This window comes from Trichosurus vulpecula, chromosome 2 (genome assembly GCF_011100635.1).
Source record: "Trichosurus vulpecula isolate mTriVul1 chromosome 2, mTriVul1.pri, whole genome shotgun sequence".
NCBI classification, from domain to species: domain Eukaryota; kingdom Metazoa; phylum Chordata; class Mammalia; order Diprotodontia; family Phalangeridae; genus Trichosurus; species Trichosurus vulpecula.
In genome coordinates this window covers 423673857-423691397 of record NC_050574.1, presented here as the reverse complement: position 1 = coordinate 423691397, position 17541 = coordinate 423673857, and the positions used below count along the sequence as shown (strand labels likewise).

General features: G+C 39.3%; 1 protein-coding gene across 1 annotated transcript in view; it reads right to left on the bottom strand.

Moving 5' to 3' along the window:
* The window catches only part of NHS (NHS actin remodeling regulator), a 52706-nt gene extending 35554 nt beyond the window's left edge, over positions 1-17152 (bottom strand). The window contains exons 1-3 of the mRNA XM_036744188.1: positions 17116-17152; positions 16070-16222; positions 3072-3205 (exon numbers count right to left, since the gene is read on the bottom strand). Coding sequence (XP_036600083.1) covers positions 3072-3205; positions 16070-16222; positions 17116-17152 — 324 coding nt within the window. The remainder of the gene's footprint in view (positions 1-3071; positions 3206-16069; positions 16223-17115) is intronic.
* Positions 17153-17541: the final 389 nt, after the last annotated feature.

The following is a 17541-nucleotide window of genomic DNA, read 5'->3' as shown; positions in this document are numbered from 1 at the left end:
CAGAATATCGTATTCCAAGACCTTCGATCTCTTAATGTAGAAGCTGCCAGATCTTGGGTTATTCTGATTGTGTTTCCACAATACTCAAATTGTTTCTTTCTGGCTGCTTGCAATATTTTCTCCTTGATCTGGGAGCTCTGGAATTTGGTGACAATATTCCTAGGAGATTTCTTTTTGGGATCTATTTGAGGAGGTGATCGATGGATTCTTTCAATTTCTATTTTGCCCTGTGGCTCTAGAATATCAGGGCAGTTCTCCTTGATAATTTCTTGAAAGATGATATCTAGGCTCTTTTTTTGATCATGGCTTTCAGGTAGTCCAATAATTTTTAAATTATCTCTCCGGGATCTATTTTCCAGGTCAGTGGTTTTTCCAAGGAGATATTTCACATTATCTTCCATTTTTTCATTCCTTTGGTTCTGTTTTATAATATCTTGATTTCTCATAAAGTCACTAGCTTCCACTTGCTCCAATCTCATTTTTAAAGTAGTATTTTCTTCAGTGGTCTTTTGGACCTCCTTTTCCATTTGGCTAATTCTTCCTTTCAAGGCATTCTTCTCCCCATTGGCTTTTTGGAGCTCTTTTGCCATTTGAGTTAGTCTGTTTTTTAAGGTGTTGTTTTCTTCAGTGTATTTTTCAGTATTTTTTGGGGTCTCCTTTAGCAAGTCATTGACTTGCTTTTCATGTTTTTCTCGCATCGTTCTCATTTCTCTTCCCAATTTTTCCTCTGCTTCTCTAACTTGCTTTTCCAAATCCTTTTTGAGCTCTTCCATAGCCTGGGACCAGTTCATGTTTTTCTTGGAGGTTTCTGTTGTAGGCTCTTTGACTTTGTTAACTTCTTCTGTCTGTATGTTTTGGTCTTCTCTGTCTCCAAAGAAAGAATGCAAAGTCTGAGACTGAATCTGGGTGTGTTTTCGCTGCCTGGCCATATTCCCAACCACCTAACTTGACCCTTGAGTTTTTCAGTGGGGTATGACTGCTTGTAGACTACAGAGTTCTATGTTCCATGTTTGGGGGGGAGGTGCCAGCTCTGTCACATCAGCAGTACTCCTTCCCCAAGAACCCCCAACCCGGACTGGGCTTAAATCTTCAGCAGGCTTGTGCACTCCTGCTCTGATCTGCCACTTAATTCCTCCCACCAGGTGGGCCTGGGGCCGGAAGCAACAACAGCTGTAGCTGCCCCACCTCCGCTGCCCCTGGGGCTGGAAGCTGAACCTCGAACCCCTTCCACTCCCGCAGCTTTTCCCACTAACCTTCTCCACTGTCTTTGGTGTTTGTGGGTTGAGAAGTCTGGTAACTGTCGCAGCTCACTGATTCAGGGTGGTAGGGCACATTCCGCCTGGTTCCTGGTCTGGTTGGTCCACGCTGCTCACACTGGGCTCTGCTCCGCTCCACTCTCAGCTCCCAGCTCCTAGCTCCCAGCAACCAGCTCCGTGTGGGATAGACCTCACCCAGAGACCATCCAGGCTGTCCTGGGCTGGAGCCCTGCTTCCCTCTGCTGTTTTGTGGGTTCTGCAGTTCTAGAACTCGTTCAGAGCCATTTTTAATAGGTTTTTGGAGGGACACGGCAGGGAGCTCATGCTGTTCCCTGCTTTCCAGCCACCATCTTCATTCATTTTATTTCAACTATGCACTCATGACTATCACTGTTCTCACATCCTTATACCCACAGAAGTGGTATCAAAGATGGTAGGACAGAAGACCACACAATATAGGGATCAAAGACTTCAGAGCTAGATGGCACTTGGTCCAAAAGAAGTACAAGGCTCTTTGTATAGTAATATCAGGTTCAAGAGTCATTTAAAGATTAGGGCATTGTGATAACCCTATTTTTTGCAAGATCCTGAGGATTTCAGGATCATATATTTAGAGTTAGAAGGAGCCTTACAAGCTATCAAGTCCAATCTCCTCATTTTAACAGATAAGGAAATTGAGTCTGAGATAAGTTGGGATGCTTGGGTTCACAAAGCTAAGTAAGTGTCTGAAGCAGGAGTTGAATTTAGGTCTGCTTGACTCCAAACCCTTCACTCTCTGTACTTCATCACCTTTCAACCCCTAAGTCTCCAGGTCTTCATTATTCCCATTCTATGGAGTTATCTTTAAAACTCAAGGGCCAACAAATCTTGTAGTGAATAGCCCTTGCTGAGGACAAGTTTATTTAGGCTTCCCATAATGATGCCAGTGTATAATCCCTCTGCTTGATCCATAGGTCCGACTATAGGGCATTGACAAAGGACAGTAACATCCAGACTTCCTGGAACTGCTGAGAAATTCAGCATACAACAATGACCATATTAGCGCTCTAGTCAGGGTGGTTGATCTCTTGCCTGAAAATGTTTCCCCATCTTGTAAAACTAAAAACTATGCTATTACAATATTACCATTATTACTTTTTAAAGAGTAATATTCTTTTCTTCATATTATGTCTGTCTCCTTCACAGTACATTATTCCAAACTTCTCTTAGCTTTCCCCAAACATTCTCCTAACCATACATAGTGTTTTGTATTACAATTACCTGTCATCCCTGGTACCTTAACCTGTCACATCAGTTTTCTCTATCACTCTCAACTGGTGGGATTAATATTCAAGAAAATAAAAGAGAAAAAGAGAGAAAAAACACATAGTCTTTTGTTTACAAGTGTCTCTCAATCAGTCATGACAGAAGGGCAGAGGTGCCCACACCAACCAGACACCTAGGCTACCCATTTAGAACTAAATGATTCATCCATACCAATACATGGTGAATCAGCTAAACAGCTGACTCACTTCTTAAAGAGGCCTATTCACTGAATGGGCATTACCTCACTCTCAGTGAGTACACGAAAAGGCCTAAGCCTAAAAGGGCTAGGATCTCCCATTGCATCCTGGGCCATCTCCAGTCATCCTGATATCTGATCACTGGATCCAGATGGCTCTGGAGGAGAAAGTAAAGCTGGTGACCTTGCACAGCCCTCCCTCAATAAAATTAAAGTCAACTGCGAGTCATGTCACCTTTTCCCTGATGACATGGTTCTCTTCGAAAACGAAGGACAAGCACAACAACAACCTGCCCGTGTACAGAAATTCTCACCGCTAAAAAGTGCCGGTCCTTAAGCTCAAGTCTCTTCCGACCGTAGGATGCAGGTAAAGAAGGAAGTGGGGGTGCCACCACAGAAAGTGGAACAGTTACTCTTTGTTCTCGGTGATCCCCACGGTTCCGTTGTTCTGTTTTAGGAGAAAGGGGAATAAAGAGAAAAAATATATTTTATTTTGCAGGAACATTAGCAAAAGGCTAAGAAAACATGAGTTTTAACTGGTTTGCAACTGAAAAGATTAAGGTTTCTGAAATAATATCTGACTTAAACAAAAATCTCAGTGCATGCTTAATCCTAACCGGCAGATACGTTTCAATGATCTGGTCTTGCACAGTGTGATATATAGTCCTTTTACAATGTGATACCTCATTTTAGGGGGCAGCTAGTAGCACAGTGTACCAGACCTGGAGTCAGGAAGGTATCTTACTGAGTTCAAATTTGGACTCAGACACTTACTAGCTATGTGATCTTGGGCAAGTCACTTAACTCTGCCTCAGTTTCTTCATCTGGAAAATGAACTAGAAGAGGAAATAGCAAACCAGTCCAGTATTTTTGCCAAGAAAACTCCAAGGGGTCCCAAAGAGTTGGAAACAACTGAACAACAAAGCTTATTTTTTAAAGTTCTAGAAGCACCGTGACTTTGGATTTGTCTTGTTTCAACATAACATGAGCAAAAGAAATTTTTAAATTGAACAGTGGGAAGTATTCCTATGTCTACACCGTAGGAAATTTCATAGAACAAGAGGTTCAGGAACAAAAGGATGGCCACAAAACCTTTGGAACCCCTCTTTTCACATAATCCATAACCCTCATGTCCAGCTACATTATTCAATAGGTTATGGGAATGAACCTTGGGAACCAGGCAAGAGTGAATGACCGATACAGAGTAAACCATCACCTCTATGAACAAGTCCTTTAAGTCAGGAACTAAAGTGTAACTATAGAAAACCTGAATGTCTGTGGTTATTCAGATGTGTTGTTAATTTCACAAGACTGACTCATTAAAGGCTCTAGAATATACTATAAGTACCTTATAGGTGCTTCAGTGAGTCTACCAGTAAAACATACTTACCCCTACCTCCCATATTCACAACCATCCCAAGTACCAGAATCCTAGTGTATGCACTTACGCTTAGGAAACCAAAATCCATAATACCATCTCCAAGTAAGAAGGTCCAAAATGAACAGCAAGTTCTATTATTCAACACACTATGAATCAGAAATCTCTATTAGCCAGAATATCTATACTTTTATGATACAGTATTAGATTCTATTAATGCTAATAATGAGAGTTGACATTTATATTGTATGCTGTGATTTACAAAGAGTATTATGAATGCCATCTCATTTGATCCTCTGATTAACCCTGTGAAATAGACAGTGCAAAAATGATTAACCCCATGTTATAAACAAAAGGCTCAACTTCAGATCTAGTCTTTTTCTACCACACCATGGCCTCCTAAATTGTAACAACCCAAAATAAACTGGCCTTAATATAGTTTTGGTTCTGTGTATTTTTTATTATATTCTAATTCTTTGAAATTTGCATGTATACCAGCTGTAGGCCACCTCAGTGGAGGCTGGGTTAGTATTGATCTGGACCACAAAAATAATCAAATTAATTGACTTCTCATCCATGACTTTTCCTCTCTTCTGCCCTAGTTTCTAAAGTACATATGGTTTAGAAATTAAATGTTTGCTGCTTTTTAATGAGTGCTGTTATATTTACCATCTTAAAAATGAATTTAGATGTATAGGAAGGAAACAATTATTTATTAAGCATAGACTTTGTATCAGGTATTGTGCTAAACATTTTACAAATGTCTCACTTGATCCTCATAACAACCCTGGGAGGTAGGTGCTTTTATTAGCCTCATTTTACAGTTGAAGATACTGAGGCTGACAGAGGTTCAGTGACTTGCCCGGAGTCACACAGCTAGAAGTGTGTAAGGCTGGATATAATACCATTTCCCATTCACCAGAGAATTTGATTAGCCAGAGTACACCCTTATTATGTCAGAAAAGTTTTCTGTATTTCCCCTTTGTGTAGATATTTCTTTCATAGTATGTTAAACTGGAGGCAAATTCCAAATCCCAGTGTTTTGTTTTATTTTTAAATTTTATTTTAAACATGTTACAATGTTAATTTCCCCACTGCCAAGCTCTCATCCAGGTACTGGGTCAGATTTTCCTCACAGAACTCTCCAACTCAAGTCCCTGGTTCAGTCAATCGATCAATAAACACTTACTAATTGTTTACTTCATGACAGGCACTGGGCTGAGGATTTAAAGAAAGGTAAAGACACAAAATAAGTGTCTCTCCTCTGAAAGAGAAATGGGAGAGACATGTAAAGAAATAGATACAGGATACATAAAGAGTATACTCACAATTATTCACCCATCTCACTCGTTAAAGTATGCCACTATATTTCTTAAAGTCCTTTAGACTGGGTTATCACTGAGCGTGGGCTTTATTCATTATCCACCCTTATCAACCGCATTCATATTCTCTGTGAGTAGGGAAAATATCCTTGTTCTTTTTCATCTCCTGCTGCTAATTTTTTATTTATGCTATACCTTTCATGCCCAGAACACCCTATCTATTCACCTCCACTCACTCTGTTCTTTACAATCCTTGAATACTAAGCTTTAAAAAATAACCCAAAAACCTGCCCCCTCCAGGAGATTGTCCCTCCAGAATTCAGGACCTCTGGCTTCCCTATATCATTCCATTGTACCTAATAGAGCACCTTATGGGAGAAACAACTTTTAAAACAGTGCTTTTGTTTTGAGTTAAATGACTTTTTTGTGCCCAATGAATAATTATAAAAAGTAGAATAGTGTATGTTCTATAACTTTCAGTTAATTGCATGACTGTGAAGATGAGGGAGCCTGCTGTTGAAAATCATCTGCAGAAGCTTGCTGTTTCCCTTCTCACAATTTCCTCAAGGATACTTTTGATGTGAGTATAAATCATTCTCATCTTGGAAACTAAAAATGCTTTCAACAGTCTCAGGTTACTATGTGACACAAACCCCCATCTGTTTAATTCCAGTATTCTCCCTGTAATACTATATATCTGGCAGTCATGAGACACCATAATCTCTGAAGAATCAAAATTTCACATCAATAGAGAGATTCATAGTGGGTCTTAACTAGCCTCTGTCATATTACTAACCATGTCTGGCATGCAAGACATGGTGGGAAAAATATCCAGATGAGAAAGGAGATTGCCTATTCAAGGTAAGGGATAGCAGAAAGCTTTAATACTACAGCATAGATAGAAGACCCAGGGGAGGCTTCTAGAACATTGGGTTGATTCTCTCCATTGCGGGTATATAGGAGGAAAAAGGATAAGAAATGTACAGGATAGAAAGGTCTGGATGCGTTTTCTACCATTGGAGGGAATATGATCACAGATCCAGTTAAATACATATTTATATGTTGCTTATTTAATGTGTCATTTATGCCATATCTATATAAATCCAATTGCCTGTATTACATTTTTTTTCCTAATTTATGCACTTTCTAGAATTCCTGAAAGGCTTTAAGCATGAAGAGTCTCTGACCATGGGAGGTTTTGAAAAGGCTGGGGAGAGGGCTTATGAAGAGCAAGGCAGAGGCAGCTAAGAGGAATAGGCAAGGGAAAAGGACCTGGTAGAAGACTTGTGGCCATGAGTTAACAGCTCCACAGAGCTAGCCACGGGGACCAGCTATGGGAACCCTGAGAAGCAGCTATGATTTCTGTGATCATCTGTAGCCCAGCACAGCTTTCCATGAATTGCTAATGGATCTCCCTCTCTCTGTGTTGGGAACCAAGTCTAGAACTCCCAAGAAACTTGCTTGAGGCGGCAGAGGGGTTGGGTGCCCAGAACACTTAATGTTTAATTGATGGGTCTATCTATCTTGAATTCTAATTCATCAAATGATGTCAGTTTTTTCTGTGTTTATTAGCTAGAATATGAGAGATTTCATGGAATTGAGGGTTCAGAGCTATGAGCTGAGGAGATAGATCCTCAAAGAACCAAGAGACTGAGGAGAGCCAAAAGAAGGACCATACAGGATTAAATAATACATTGACATGTTCCATCTTAACACCTACCCAGATCATACACATATTTTGAGATAAAAAGTTTCTTTATTCAATTTCCCACCCTTTTCCCACCGTCATTTTCCTTTCAATGAAATGAGCTGCTTTTAAATTCTTTTTGAATGAAGTGCAATCCACTTTGACCCTAACAGAGAGGGCTAAAAGCATCACTCATTAAGATGAGAAGGAAGAGGTAATTAATATTCCTGTCTTTTCAACTCCATTATTCACTCTGAACCCTTCTTCTTATTTGGCCTGGGCTAAGAAATAGGAATGGCAGCATCTATGTTTTACCTGTAACCATATGGAAAGATAGTAAAAGCGAGCTGGGGCTGTAGCAGCTTATTAATTCCTATTTATTCCTTCAGATCTGGTGTATTTTACTGAGAAACTTGATAGAAAAAGAAATCTTAAGTGTAAATAATATTTTCCCAGATTTACTAATTTCGAACTCAGAGTGTTTAAAAAAATATGGAGTCCACAATTGTTAAAGGAATGACTTCAATGAATTTTGCCACTGATTGCTTTATAACCCTAAATGAATCATTGTTCTTTAGTAAAGGTACTATAAACCCTGATGAAAGATACTGAGGGTAGCCAGCAGACCAGGCCCTAAATGCTTAGATGATTTCCTTTTCTTTCTTCATTTTAGAGTGAAAATATCAAGGAGGAAAGTATATGTTTACTATATTTTGAGTAAATACAATATATTTCATTTGGCTAGGGACGGCTCAACCAAACTGTCAACACCAAATGTCTCAAATGGTGTTATATACTTTGTGGGAACTATTAATCATGATGAAAATAAGAATCACTTAAGACTGTAGGGGAAGGAGATCTGGATTTGGAGTTAGGAGACATAGGTTCAAATCACATATTTGCTGCTTCTAGCTATGTGTATCATTAATTACTTAATTACTTTAATTGTTGTCAATTTCAAGTACCAAGCTTTAAAAGACTAAATAAATATGGGCTATTATCAATATCCTATCCTATCTTAGGTAGATAGCCAGATAAATCTATCTGTGTAGAATGATATTTGAATAGTTTAGTCTCTGTTGGTGAGGAATTAACCATCCAACCTTTGTTTTCTTGTTTCTCCTCCTTCCCTTTCCAGCTTCTCACTTCTTGGACACTGTTGCTCCTTAGCACCATGACCAAAGTGGGTGAGGAAAATGGAAGATGAAACATTCAAAACAGTCAGATGAAGTTCCTTGCTGGCAGTTCTTGCAAAAATGGTTGGGCCTGGGGGTTGGGGTCGGACTAGAAATCAGAAGCTGGTAAGGCTATTTGTGATGCTATCCTCATTACCATGGGTAACTGAGTGAAGGCTAAATGCATATGTGTAGATGCTATGACACATATAATCCAAGCTACCCTGCGCAAATGTAGAGAAACACTCTGGGCCATTGAAACCCAACTGTTCCATTGATCTTGACTCAAGATAAGCATAGTAAACAGTCACCTTAAAGGTGAGCTGCCTTACAATCATAAAACCAAAGAATCTTAGAGCTGGAAGGGACAATAGAGATCACATTATCCATCCTGTTAATTTTACAGCTGAGGAAACTGAGCAAGAGAGTATGATTTGAACACAAAGAAAGGAAACAAACATTTATTAAGTATCTATTCCGTGCCTGACACTATGCTAAGTGATCTTTATAACAACCTTGGAGGGAGTGTATTGGTGCTATTTTGTATCTCTGTTTTACAGATGAGGAAACTGAGGAATACAGAGGTTAAGTGACTTAACCCAGGATCACATAGCTAGTAAGTATCTGAAGTTAGATTTGAACTTATGATTCCTGTCCCAGTGCTCTGTCTATGCCGCTACCTTGCTGCCTCAAATGGCAAATTGCTAAGAAAAATTGAGCTAGACCCCAGATTTCTTGACCTATTACATGGGCTAGAGAGTTAGAAAACAAGTTCTCTCAATAACCAACTATATTACAACTAATGGATTTCATGATTCGTGTGTCTGTTTTAAAAATTGTACTTATTACAAATATGTTGGAATGAATAACATTCTTTTAAAGTGAGTTGCTAATACAGCTAGTTTGGAATAGCATTGTAGACTAGGTGGCTTCCCTTTTGGGAAAGACTGGTCACACAGTCTCAGCATCTCAGAGTTGGCAGGAATCTCAAAGCACATTTCATCCAAGGAGTATCTTCTGTAGCATCTCCAACAAGAGATAAAGCTTTAATTGTAGGCTTCTAGTTTTAGGTCATGAGGTGGCACAGTGCACTGGACCTGGGGTTAGGAAGATCTGAGTTCAAATCTGGCTTTAGACACTTATCAAGTGTTTGATCCTAGACAAGTCACAACCCTATCTGCCTCAGTTTCTTCAACTATAAAGTGTGGATAATAATAGCACTTACCTCCCAGGGTTGTTGTGAGGATGATATTTGTCAAGTGTCTGGCAAACTGTCAAGCACTATATAAATGTTACGACTATTACGATGATGATGGTAAGGGTGATCCTCCCAGATTAGCCCTTTTCACTTTTACATGGCTCTAATCATTAGGATTTTTTTTTCTATCTCAAGCCTAAATTTGTATCTTTGTAATTTCCACTCAGTACATCTAGTTTTGTACTCTGGGGCCAAGCAGATCAAGGCTAATCCCTTTTTAATAAGCCAGTTCTTCAAATAGCAGAGGACAGCTGAAATGTCTTCCCTAAGTCTTCTCTTACCTAGACTAAGTATCCTCAGTTCAAATGAATGGTTGTACCATCTGTTCACCCTCTTCTGGACATTCTGCAGTTAATAAGCCTTCCTGAAATACGGCACCCCAAACTGAACACAATATTCCAGATATAGTCTGATCAGTGCAATCACCCCTCCGTTTTCTAAAGAATGCCTCTCAGTGTAGTCCAAGATCATGTTCACTTTTGTGACTTCCATGTCATATTTTTGACACATATTGAGATTGCACAAAATTTTACTGTCTTAACTATTATCCCCACTTCCCTCAAGAAGTTAATTTTTTTGAACCCAAGATTAAACTTTATCTGATTAAATTCAGCCCATTGTAATAGATTATTGACATTTCTTTGGTATAGTAATTCATTCACAAGCCCAAATGGGAGATATTCCAAATATATGAGACATATATAACTATTACATTTGTTAACTATCATGTCTCAGAAATAGAAAGAATTTAAGAGAGATATATCTTCCTGGATGAGGAGCTGATCATCACACTGTACTCAGAACAGATCTGGAATATTGTGCTTAGTTCTGGGCACAATATTTTGGGAAGGACATTGAAAAATAAGAGTGTGTTCTGAAGAAGCAACCAGAGTGGAGAGGAGTCTGGAAACCATGCCATTTGAGGAACAAAGAAAAGAATTGTAATCATAATTGACATAGGGCTTACTTTCATTATTTTGGTTGAGCTTCACAACAATACCAAGTAGCTTTTATGTACCTTTGAGGTTTGCAAAATGCTTCACAAACATTAACTCATTGGATCCTCACAACAATCCAGGGATGTTGGTGCTCTCATTATCCCCATTTCACAGACAAGAACACTGAGGCAGACAGAGGTTAAGTGATTTGTCTGGGATCACACGGTGACAATATTGTAATGCCAGAGGTAGAATCCAAAGTCCTATCTCCTCTGACCCCAAGTCAAACACATGATCCACTATAACATACCACCTCCAGTCAAGACATTTAGCCTACAGATAGAGATGCTCCGCCTTGAAAGGGAAAGTTTACAGTTAGATTCAGATTTTTGAAGGGCTCTCATATGGAAGAGGCCTTATTTTATCCACTTCCAAGAGGACAGAACTCATACAAATGGGTGGAAGTTCTAAGGAAGTAGATATTGTATTAGTATTAAGATCTTCATAACAATTGGAGATGCATGAAAATGGAATGCATTTCCTTAAAAGATGAGGCAAGATAGTGTTATGTAAAGAGAGTTGACCCTACAGTCAAGAGGACCTGGGTTGAAGTCTTGTCTCTGACATGCTGGCTGTGGGACCTTGGGCCAGTCATAACCTCAATGCCTCCTAAGCAAATTTCTAAGACTATAAGTTGCAGAACACTTTTGCTCTTTCTATGTGCCAGGTACTGCATTAGTCACTAGAGCTACAGTGAAAAGAAACAAAACAATCCCTGTTCTGAAGGAATTTATATTCTACTGGAAGAGAGAATGTGTACATATAAGTTTATATAGAATAAATACAAGGCAGTTAAATATAAGGGAGGGAGGGCACTACCAAGTGGAATGAAGTAAGGCTTTATGTAGAAGGTTGTGCTTGAACTATGTCTTCAAGGAAGGGAGGGATTCTGTGACCTGGAGATAAGGAAGAAGTGTATTCCAGGTGTGGGAGACAATCACTGTAAAGGCACTAAGGTGGGAAATGGAGTGTTGTATGGGAATAACAGAGAGAAGACCAGTTTGGCTGGAGAGTTTGAGAAGAGACTAAATAGGTAGTTTGGGGATGAAGTTTTTAAGGACTTTAAAAGCCAAATAGAGGAATAAATATTTTATGATGGAGATGAGCTACTGAAATGTAATAAGTAAGGGAATGACATGGTCATATGTGCCCTTAAGGAAAACTGCTCTGGCAGTTGTATCAGAGAATGGATTGGGAGTAGGAAAAGGCTTGAGGCAGGGAGACCAATTAGAAGGCTATTGGAATAGTCTAGGATAGAGGTGATGAAGCCTTGTATTAAAGTTGGAGCTATGTGAGTAGAGAGAAGGGAACAGATATGAAAGATGTAATGGAAGTAGAAAGACAAAGATTTGGCAACTAATTGGATACGTAGGGTGAAGGTGAGTGAGGAGCTGAGGCTGATCATGACATTTTGAAGTGGGAACAATGGGGCCATTAATAGACATAGCGAAGTTTGGAGAAGTGTTAGGGAGGAAGACAAGGAGTGTGATTTGTTTTATATGCTGAGTTTGAGGAGATGGTGAGATATTGAGGTGGAAATATTTATCAGGTAGTTGGAGAGCTGGAGTTTAGAGCATTATCCTAAACTTCTCACCCTTCCTCACTCCATATATCCAAACAGTTGCCTGATCTTGCTGTTTCCATCTTCACAGCAATCTTCCAAATCCATCTCCTCTCTGCTTATACAGCTACCACCTTGATTCAGGCCCTCATTTCCTCTAAATAATAGATTTACTTAAAATAATAGATTATAACAATTGGTCTCTCTGACTCAGGATAATCAGACTACTTCGGTACATCTCCATACTGTTGCCAAGGTAATTTTTCTGGGGCACAGATCTGACCAAATGACACCTCTGTTCAGATAACTCCAGTGGCTCCATATTACCTCTAGGATAAAATCTAAAACCAGTTAATCAGCTAAAATTCTGAACAACCTGGTCTCTAATTATTTTTCCAGCCTCACTCGACATTACTCCTTATTCCAAACTCTTGTGATCCAACAAAACTGGTCTTCTATCAGTTCCTCAAACTCAACACTCCATCTCCCATCTCTAACTTGGCCCTCACCGCACTCCTTGCTTGGTTCAGCCTCACTGAGTCCCTCTCTTCCCTTAAAGATGCAGCCCAGGCATCATCTTCTGCAGGAAGGCTTTTCCAATCCCCTCCCCCTCCCCGCAACTGTTGGTGCCCTTCCTCCCTCCCAGACTTCCTTGTATTTAATTACTTTGTGTAGATTTATATTTATGAACTTTGTATTTTGCATCATTATGTCCCACGTTAGAAATGTAAACTAATTGCAAGTAGCAATTATTTTGTCTTTCATACTTGTACCTCCAATACCTAGTACAATGCCTGACACTTCATGGCTATTCTATAAATACTTGTCAACTAAGAGAGCGCAGGGCAGATATTGGGGCAATGAATATACATGTATTGATACATGGATAGATTCTGTATGTGATATATATGTATACGTATTACATATATATATATGTGTGTGTGTATATATATATATATATATATATATATATATATATATATATATATATATATATAAATGTATGTATGTATATGGAAAGAGAGAGAGACAGAGACAGAGAGACTGACAGAGCCAGATAAAGAAAGGGAGAGAAAGAAAGAGATAAAAGATAAAAAACAGGGAGACAGAGATAGAAAGAGAGGGAAGGGACCCAATAATTAAAGTCATAGGATAGATGATATTGACAAATGAAAAGAGGAAAAAGAAGGTCCAGGCCCAGGGCCTTAGGGGCAGCCCACTTTTATTTGGCTCAAAGAGGATCTGCTATTACTATATTAAAGTACAGGGATGGGGTTAGGTAAAAGTTGTAAAGCAGAATCATAAGACGAACGATATAGGAGAAACCTTGGAGATGATCTAGTCACATTCTTTCATTTTAGAGGTGAGGAAACTAAGGTGCAGAGAAGTGAAATGACCCCATGTTCAAGGTCACGTAACTGACAGGAGGTTAGGCCTGGAAGCCAGGTCATGGCTGCCAGTTCACAGCTCTGTCCATCTTACTCTGATAAACTTCTTAGGTTTGGTGGTACCAGATTTCTCTTTGTCACTCCCGACACTGCAATCTGGTGCCCTCCTCCTTTATTCCTCTCTATCAAAATCTGGGATCTGGTATCAGTCACTTGTACCCTAGTGAGAATTAATTTAAAATAAACATCCTACCCCTCCCTGTTGCACCTCCATTGTAAACCTTATTGATATGAGAAAAAGACTTTGATTCCTGCCAACCTCACAGGGCTGTTATATGGAGAAATTCTTTGTAACCTTAAATTGCCAAATAAATGAGTTCTTATTCTTCCCCAATTAAAGGAGTTTCAAGAATCAGCCAGCAGGTAGGACCTTCCTCCCTTCTGAAATCATACAGATCTATAAGGTTCTCTCTCCCTAGAGATGATCCTTGGAACCACATAGAATCCCTGTCTTTTCTTAACAATGGGACTCACCCCCCCCCCCCAAAGCATGTGCATTCACATACACACACACACACACACACACACACACACACACATACACATACACCCCATACCACACTAATCAAAGTAGCTAGGGAGAACGGTTTCTGGTTGGGCCATAAAAATGAAGGGAAGAGATGCTTATCCAAGTCCCTAGCTCTGGGTACAACGGAATGTTGGTTTTTAGAAAGCATCCAACTACTAAGGCTCAGGAAGAGTCGTCATTCACTTTTCTCCACACCATGGGCATTTGTAGGTGCTACTCTTGGCCACAAGATGGCAGAACTACATTATCTTGTGAATAAAGGCACTCTATCCATTGAAGATTTATAGTCATATTTTAATTTTAGTTCTAAGATGTTTGGTATGATGTCTGTAATTTTTTGTACTTTTTCCTCCTAGCAGTTCTGTTAAACTCTATTGCACTCTAAATTTGGTACCAAGATGACTTGAAGCAGGCTAGTATGTGATTGGCCATTGGCCCATTACCTTTTCTTCCAAGGCACAGGATATCACCACTTTCTATTCCTCCCCTTTAGGATTATTTTTTGAGGACCCCATGGCCATTACTATTAGGGCAAAAACAACATAATGGTGAACAATATTCACTCATTAATAATTGAGTAGTGACTGAGTCCTAAAGAAATACAATCAACTACTGTTGGTTAAAAGCAACAAGGACAAAAATAACTTCAACTAAAAGGCTTCTTTTGGCTAGGCTTATACTAGTGATTGTTTCAGAATTATTGGTTTCATCAATAGTGATTCTCCTTTGGCTGAAGCCCAACCCAGTCTTCTATGTGGTAGTTTATCACCACCACCAACTTCTACAACAAACACCACCATCTCCAACATTATCATTAACATTATTACGATGGTGATGAGTTAGAATAATAACTCACATTTTTATAGCGCTAAAGAGTTTTGAGGCATTTTGGAATCTGCTATTTTATTTGATCCTGATAATTATCTGAGGTAGCCAGGACAGATGTAATTATCCTCATTTAACAGAAGGGGAAACTGAAGTTTAGAGAAATTTAATTGACTTGAAAAAAGTAATATGGCTATTTCTTAATAGCCATATTAATAAATTTAAATCTAGAAGGAACCTCAGAGATCATATAATCCAACCCCACTATTTTATAGATGAAGCTTTAGCCCAGAAATGTTAAGTGATTTGCCCAAGATCATACAGGTAATACAGCCAAGATTTGAACCTGGGTCTCCTTATGCCACTAGTTTAATCTACTATACAATGCAACAGAACCAGATCTAGAACCCAGACCTTCTGACTGCTTTTCTGGTGAGGGTTCTTTTCACTATCTCATGCTGTTCCCTGATTTCCTTGTCTTAAGTTATTTGTGTACAGAATATAACCGACAAGATCCTAAGCTCCTTGAGGTTTGCAATCTTTTATCTTTTTGCACATGGTTGTGGTTCAATAAATATCTGTTGAATGAGTGCATTTATTTTGAAACCAGTTGTAAAATGAAAGGAGAGTAGTCCGGGAACAGTTACCCTTGTAGGGCACTGACTCTCATCATTATTTATTGGAACATCTGTTTCCAGTTGCCAAGAAAAAAGAAGTTAAGAAATCATTATTGTTTTTGCAATATATTTAGGTCAGTCCCCTCTCCCTTGTGTCTCCAATGACCATCTTTGTGACTTTCCAAACCAAAACACCCATCCTTGGTTTCCTCTCTCCTATATATGGTGTCTCCTTCTATTAGAATTTTAAGTAAGCCCTTTAGGGATAGGAACCAACTTTTCTTTTGTATTTGAATCCATAGCACTTAGTACAGTGCTTGGCACATAGTAAGTGCTTTATAATTTTTTTTCATTCATTCATTCATTCGTTCATTTATTCATTCACTCATTCAATCATTAACTGTATATTCTTATTATGCCCTCACCAGATATCTTAGTACCCCGCAATGGCCCAATCATTGCTCTACCCTTTTTCCATTCTGCTGCCAGGCCCTAACCATTTGGCCTCAGTTACCTCTGCGGAGAGCTTGAAGACTCTGCCTAGCTTGACGATGCAGCTCCTCCACACAGGGGGGCCTTGTTGCAGGAAGGAAAATGTTTCTTTGCTGGTGCCACGGGGCTTGGTAGCAGACGCTCAATTTACTCTCCACGTCCAGGTTTGAGACTGCTGTTAAAGGGAAGAGAAAAAGGCATTTTATACTAGTTGCTTTGGGTTGAGTCATCCCATAGGTGAGCTCATAGTAAAAACTGGACATTATATCCTGGGATTAGGAGAATTTGAATTCCATTAGAATTAGAATTTCTTTACCAGAAGGTCAGTTTTCGCCTTGTTAAATGATTGGATCTCTGGAACTTTGACTCTTATGTCATCACATACCATGGCCTACATTAACACCTTCGTGTCTTGAACTTCTGGGACTCCTTTCCCTTCCCCCTACCTTGTGACTGATGAGTGCTTCACATGACCCCATACATCTATGCAGGCTCCATTCATGCTTCAAACTTCTCCTCATCCACCTTAACACTGGCCTCCTTGGCTTCTTCTCTGATCTCAGACCACTCCCTCCTTCCAAGAAGCATAATCAAATCAATACTGCCCAGCTACTAGAAAGAAATCTACTTTCCCATGGCTCCACTAACATCCCCGTAACATTCTAAACCCCAGTCACCCACTGTAGCCATCACTCCCCTATTCACATTATCTCCCACTATTACAATATAAGTTCCTTGAGAACAGAGGCTGTTATTACTTTTTTTAAAAATCGGCTTTTTTCTTTATATCTAGTGTTATCACTTGGCAATACATTAATAAATGCTTTTCTTTCATTCATTTCATTTATTCTTTCTCTCTTTTACCTTACTCTAACCAGGTACTCAATTTTTTTTTTTGCCCATAAATTGGAGGCTAGCCATGTACAGGGATTAGTTCCTGTTTTAAAAGAAAGCATTTCAAAACAATGGAATGAGCTAAAGGGTCACTTTTGCTAATGAGGCCTTCTTTGTTACTGACAGCTCCTGCCTTTTCAGGTTCCACAGATCTCCTGGTTCTTGTGTATTTACCTGTACATCGGCCTATCCACCTTGTTTTGTTCTCCATGTTGTCCTGCTTCCCTCCCCATCTGTCTGCCTAGTTCCTGACACAATATCTGCTCTGACCTAATACCTACTTTCACCCTTCAAAGTTTTAGATCAGTTTCCCCGATTCCAACTCCTTACCTCAAACTCAAAACCCAATATATCCATTTCTCCCTGTGAATTCATTGGCCAAAATTTGTCTGGGGTTCTCAAATGAATTAGCTCCTTCTCTATAGAACATTAGAAATAGTATACAGGCATACTCTGTGAATAGTTGCCCCTAAAATACATCCCTCTGCAATAACATAACCAAAATGAAATATAAAATTGTGAAAATCTGCTGTAGCACAGTCTTGGCAATTGCCTATTTATAACATTATTCCTGAGGAATCAAATGTTCCTTGTAATATT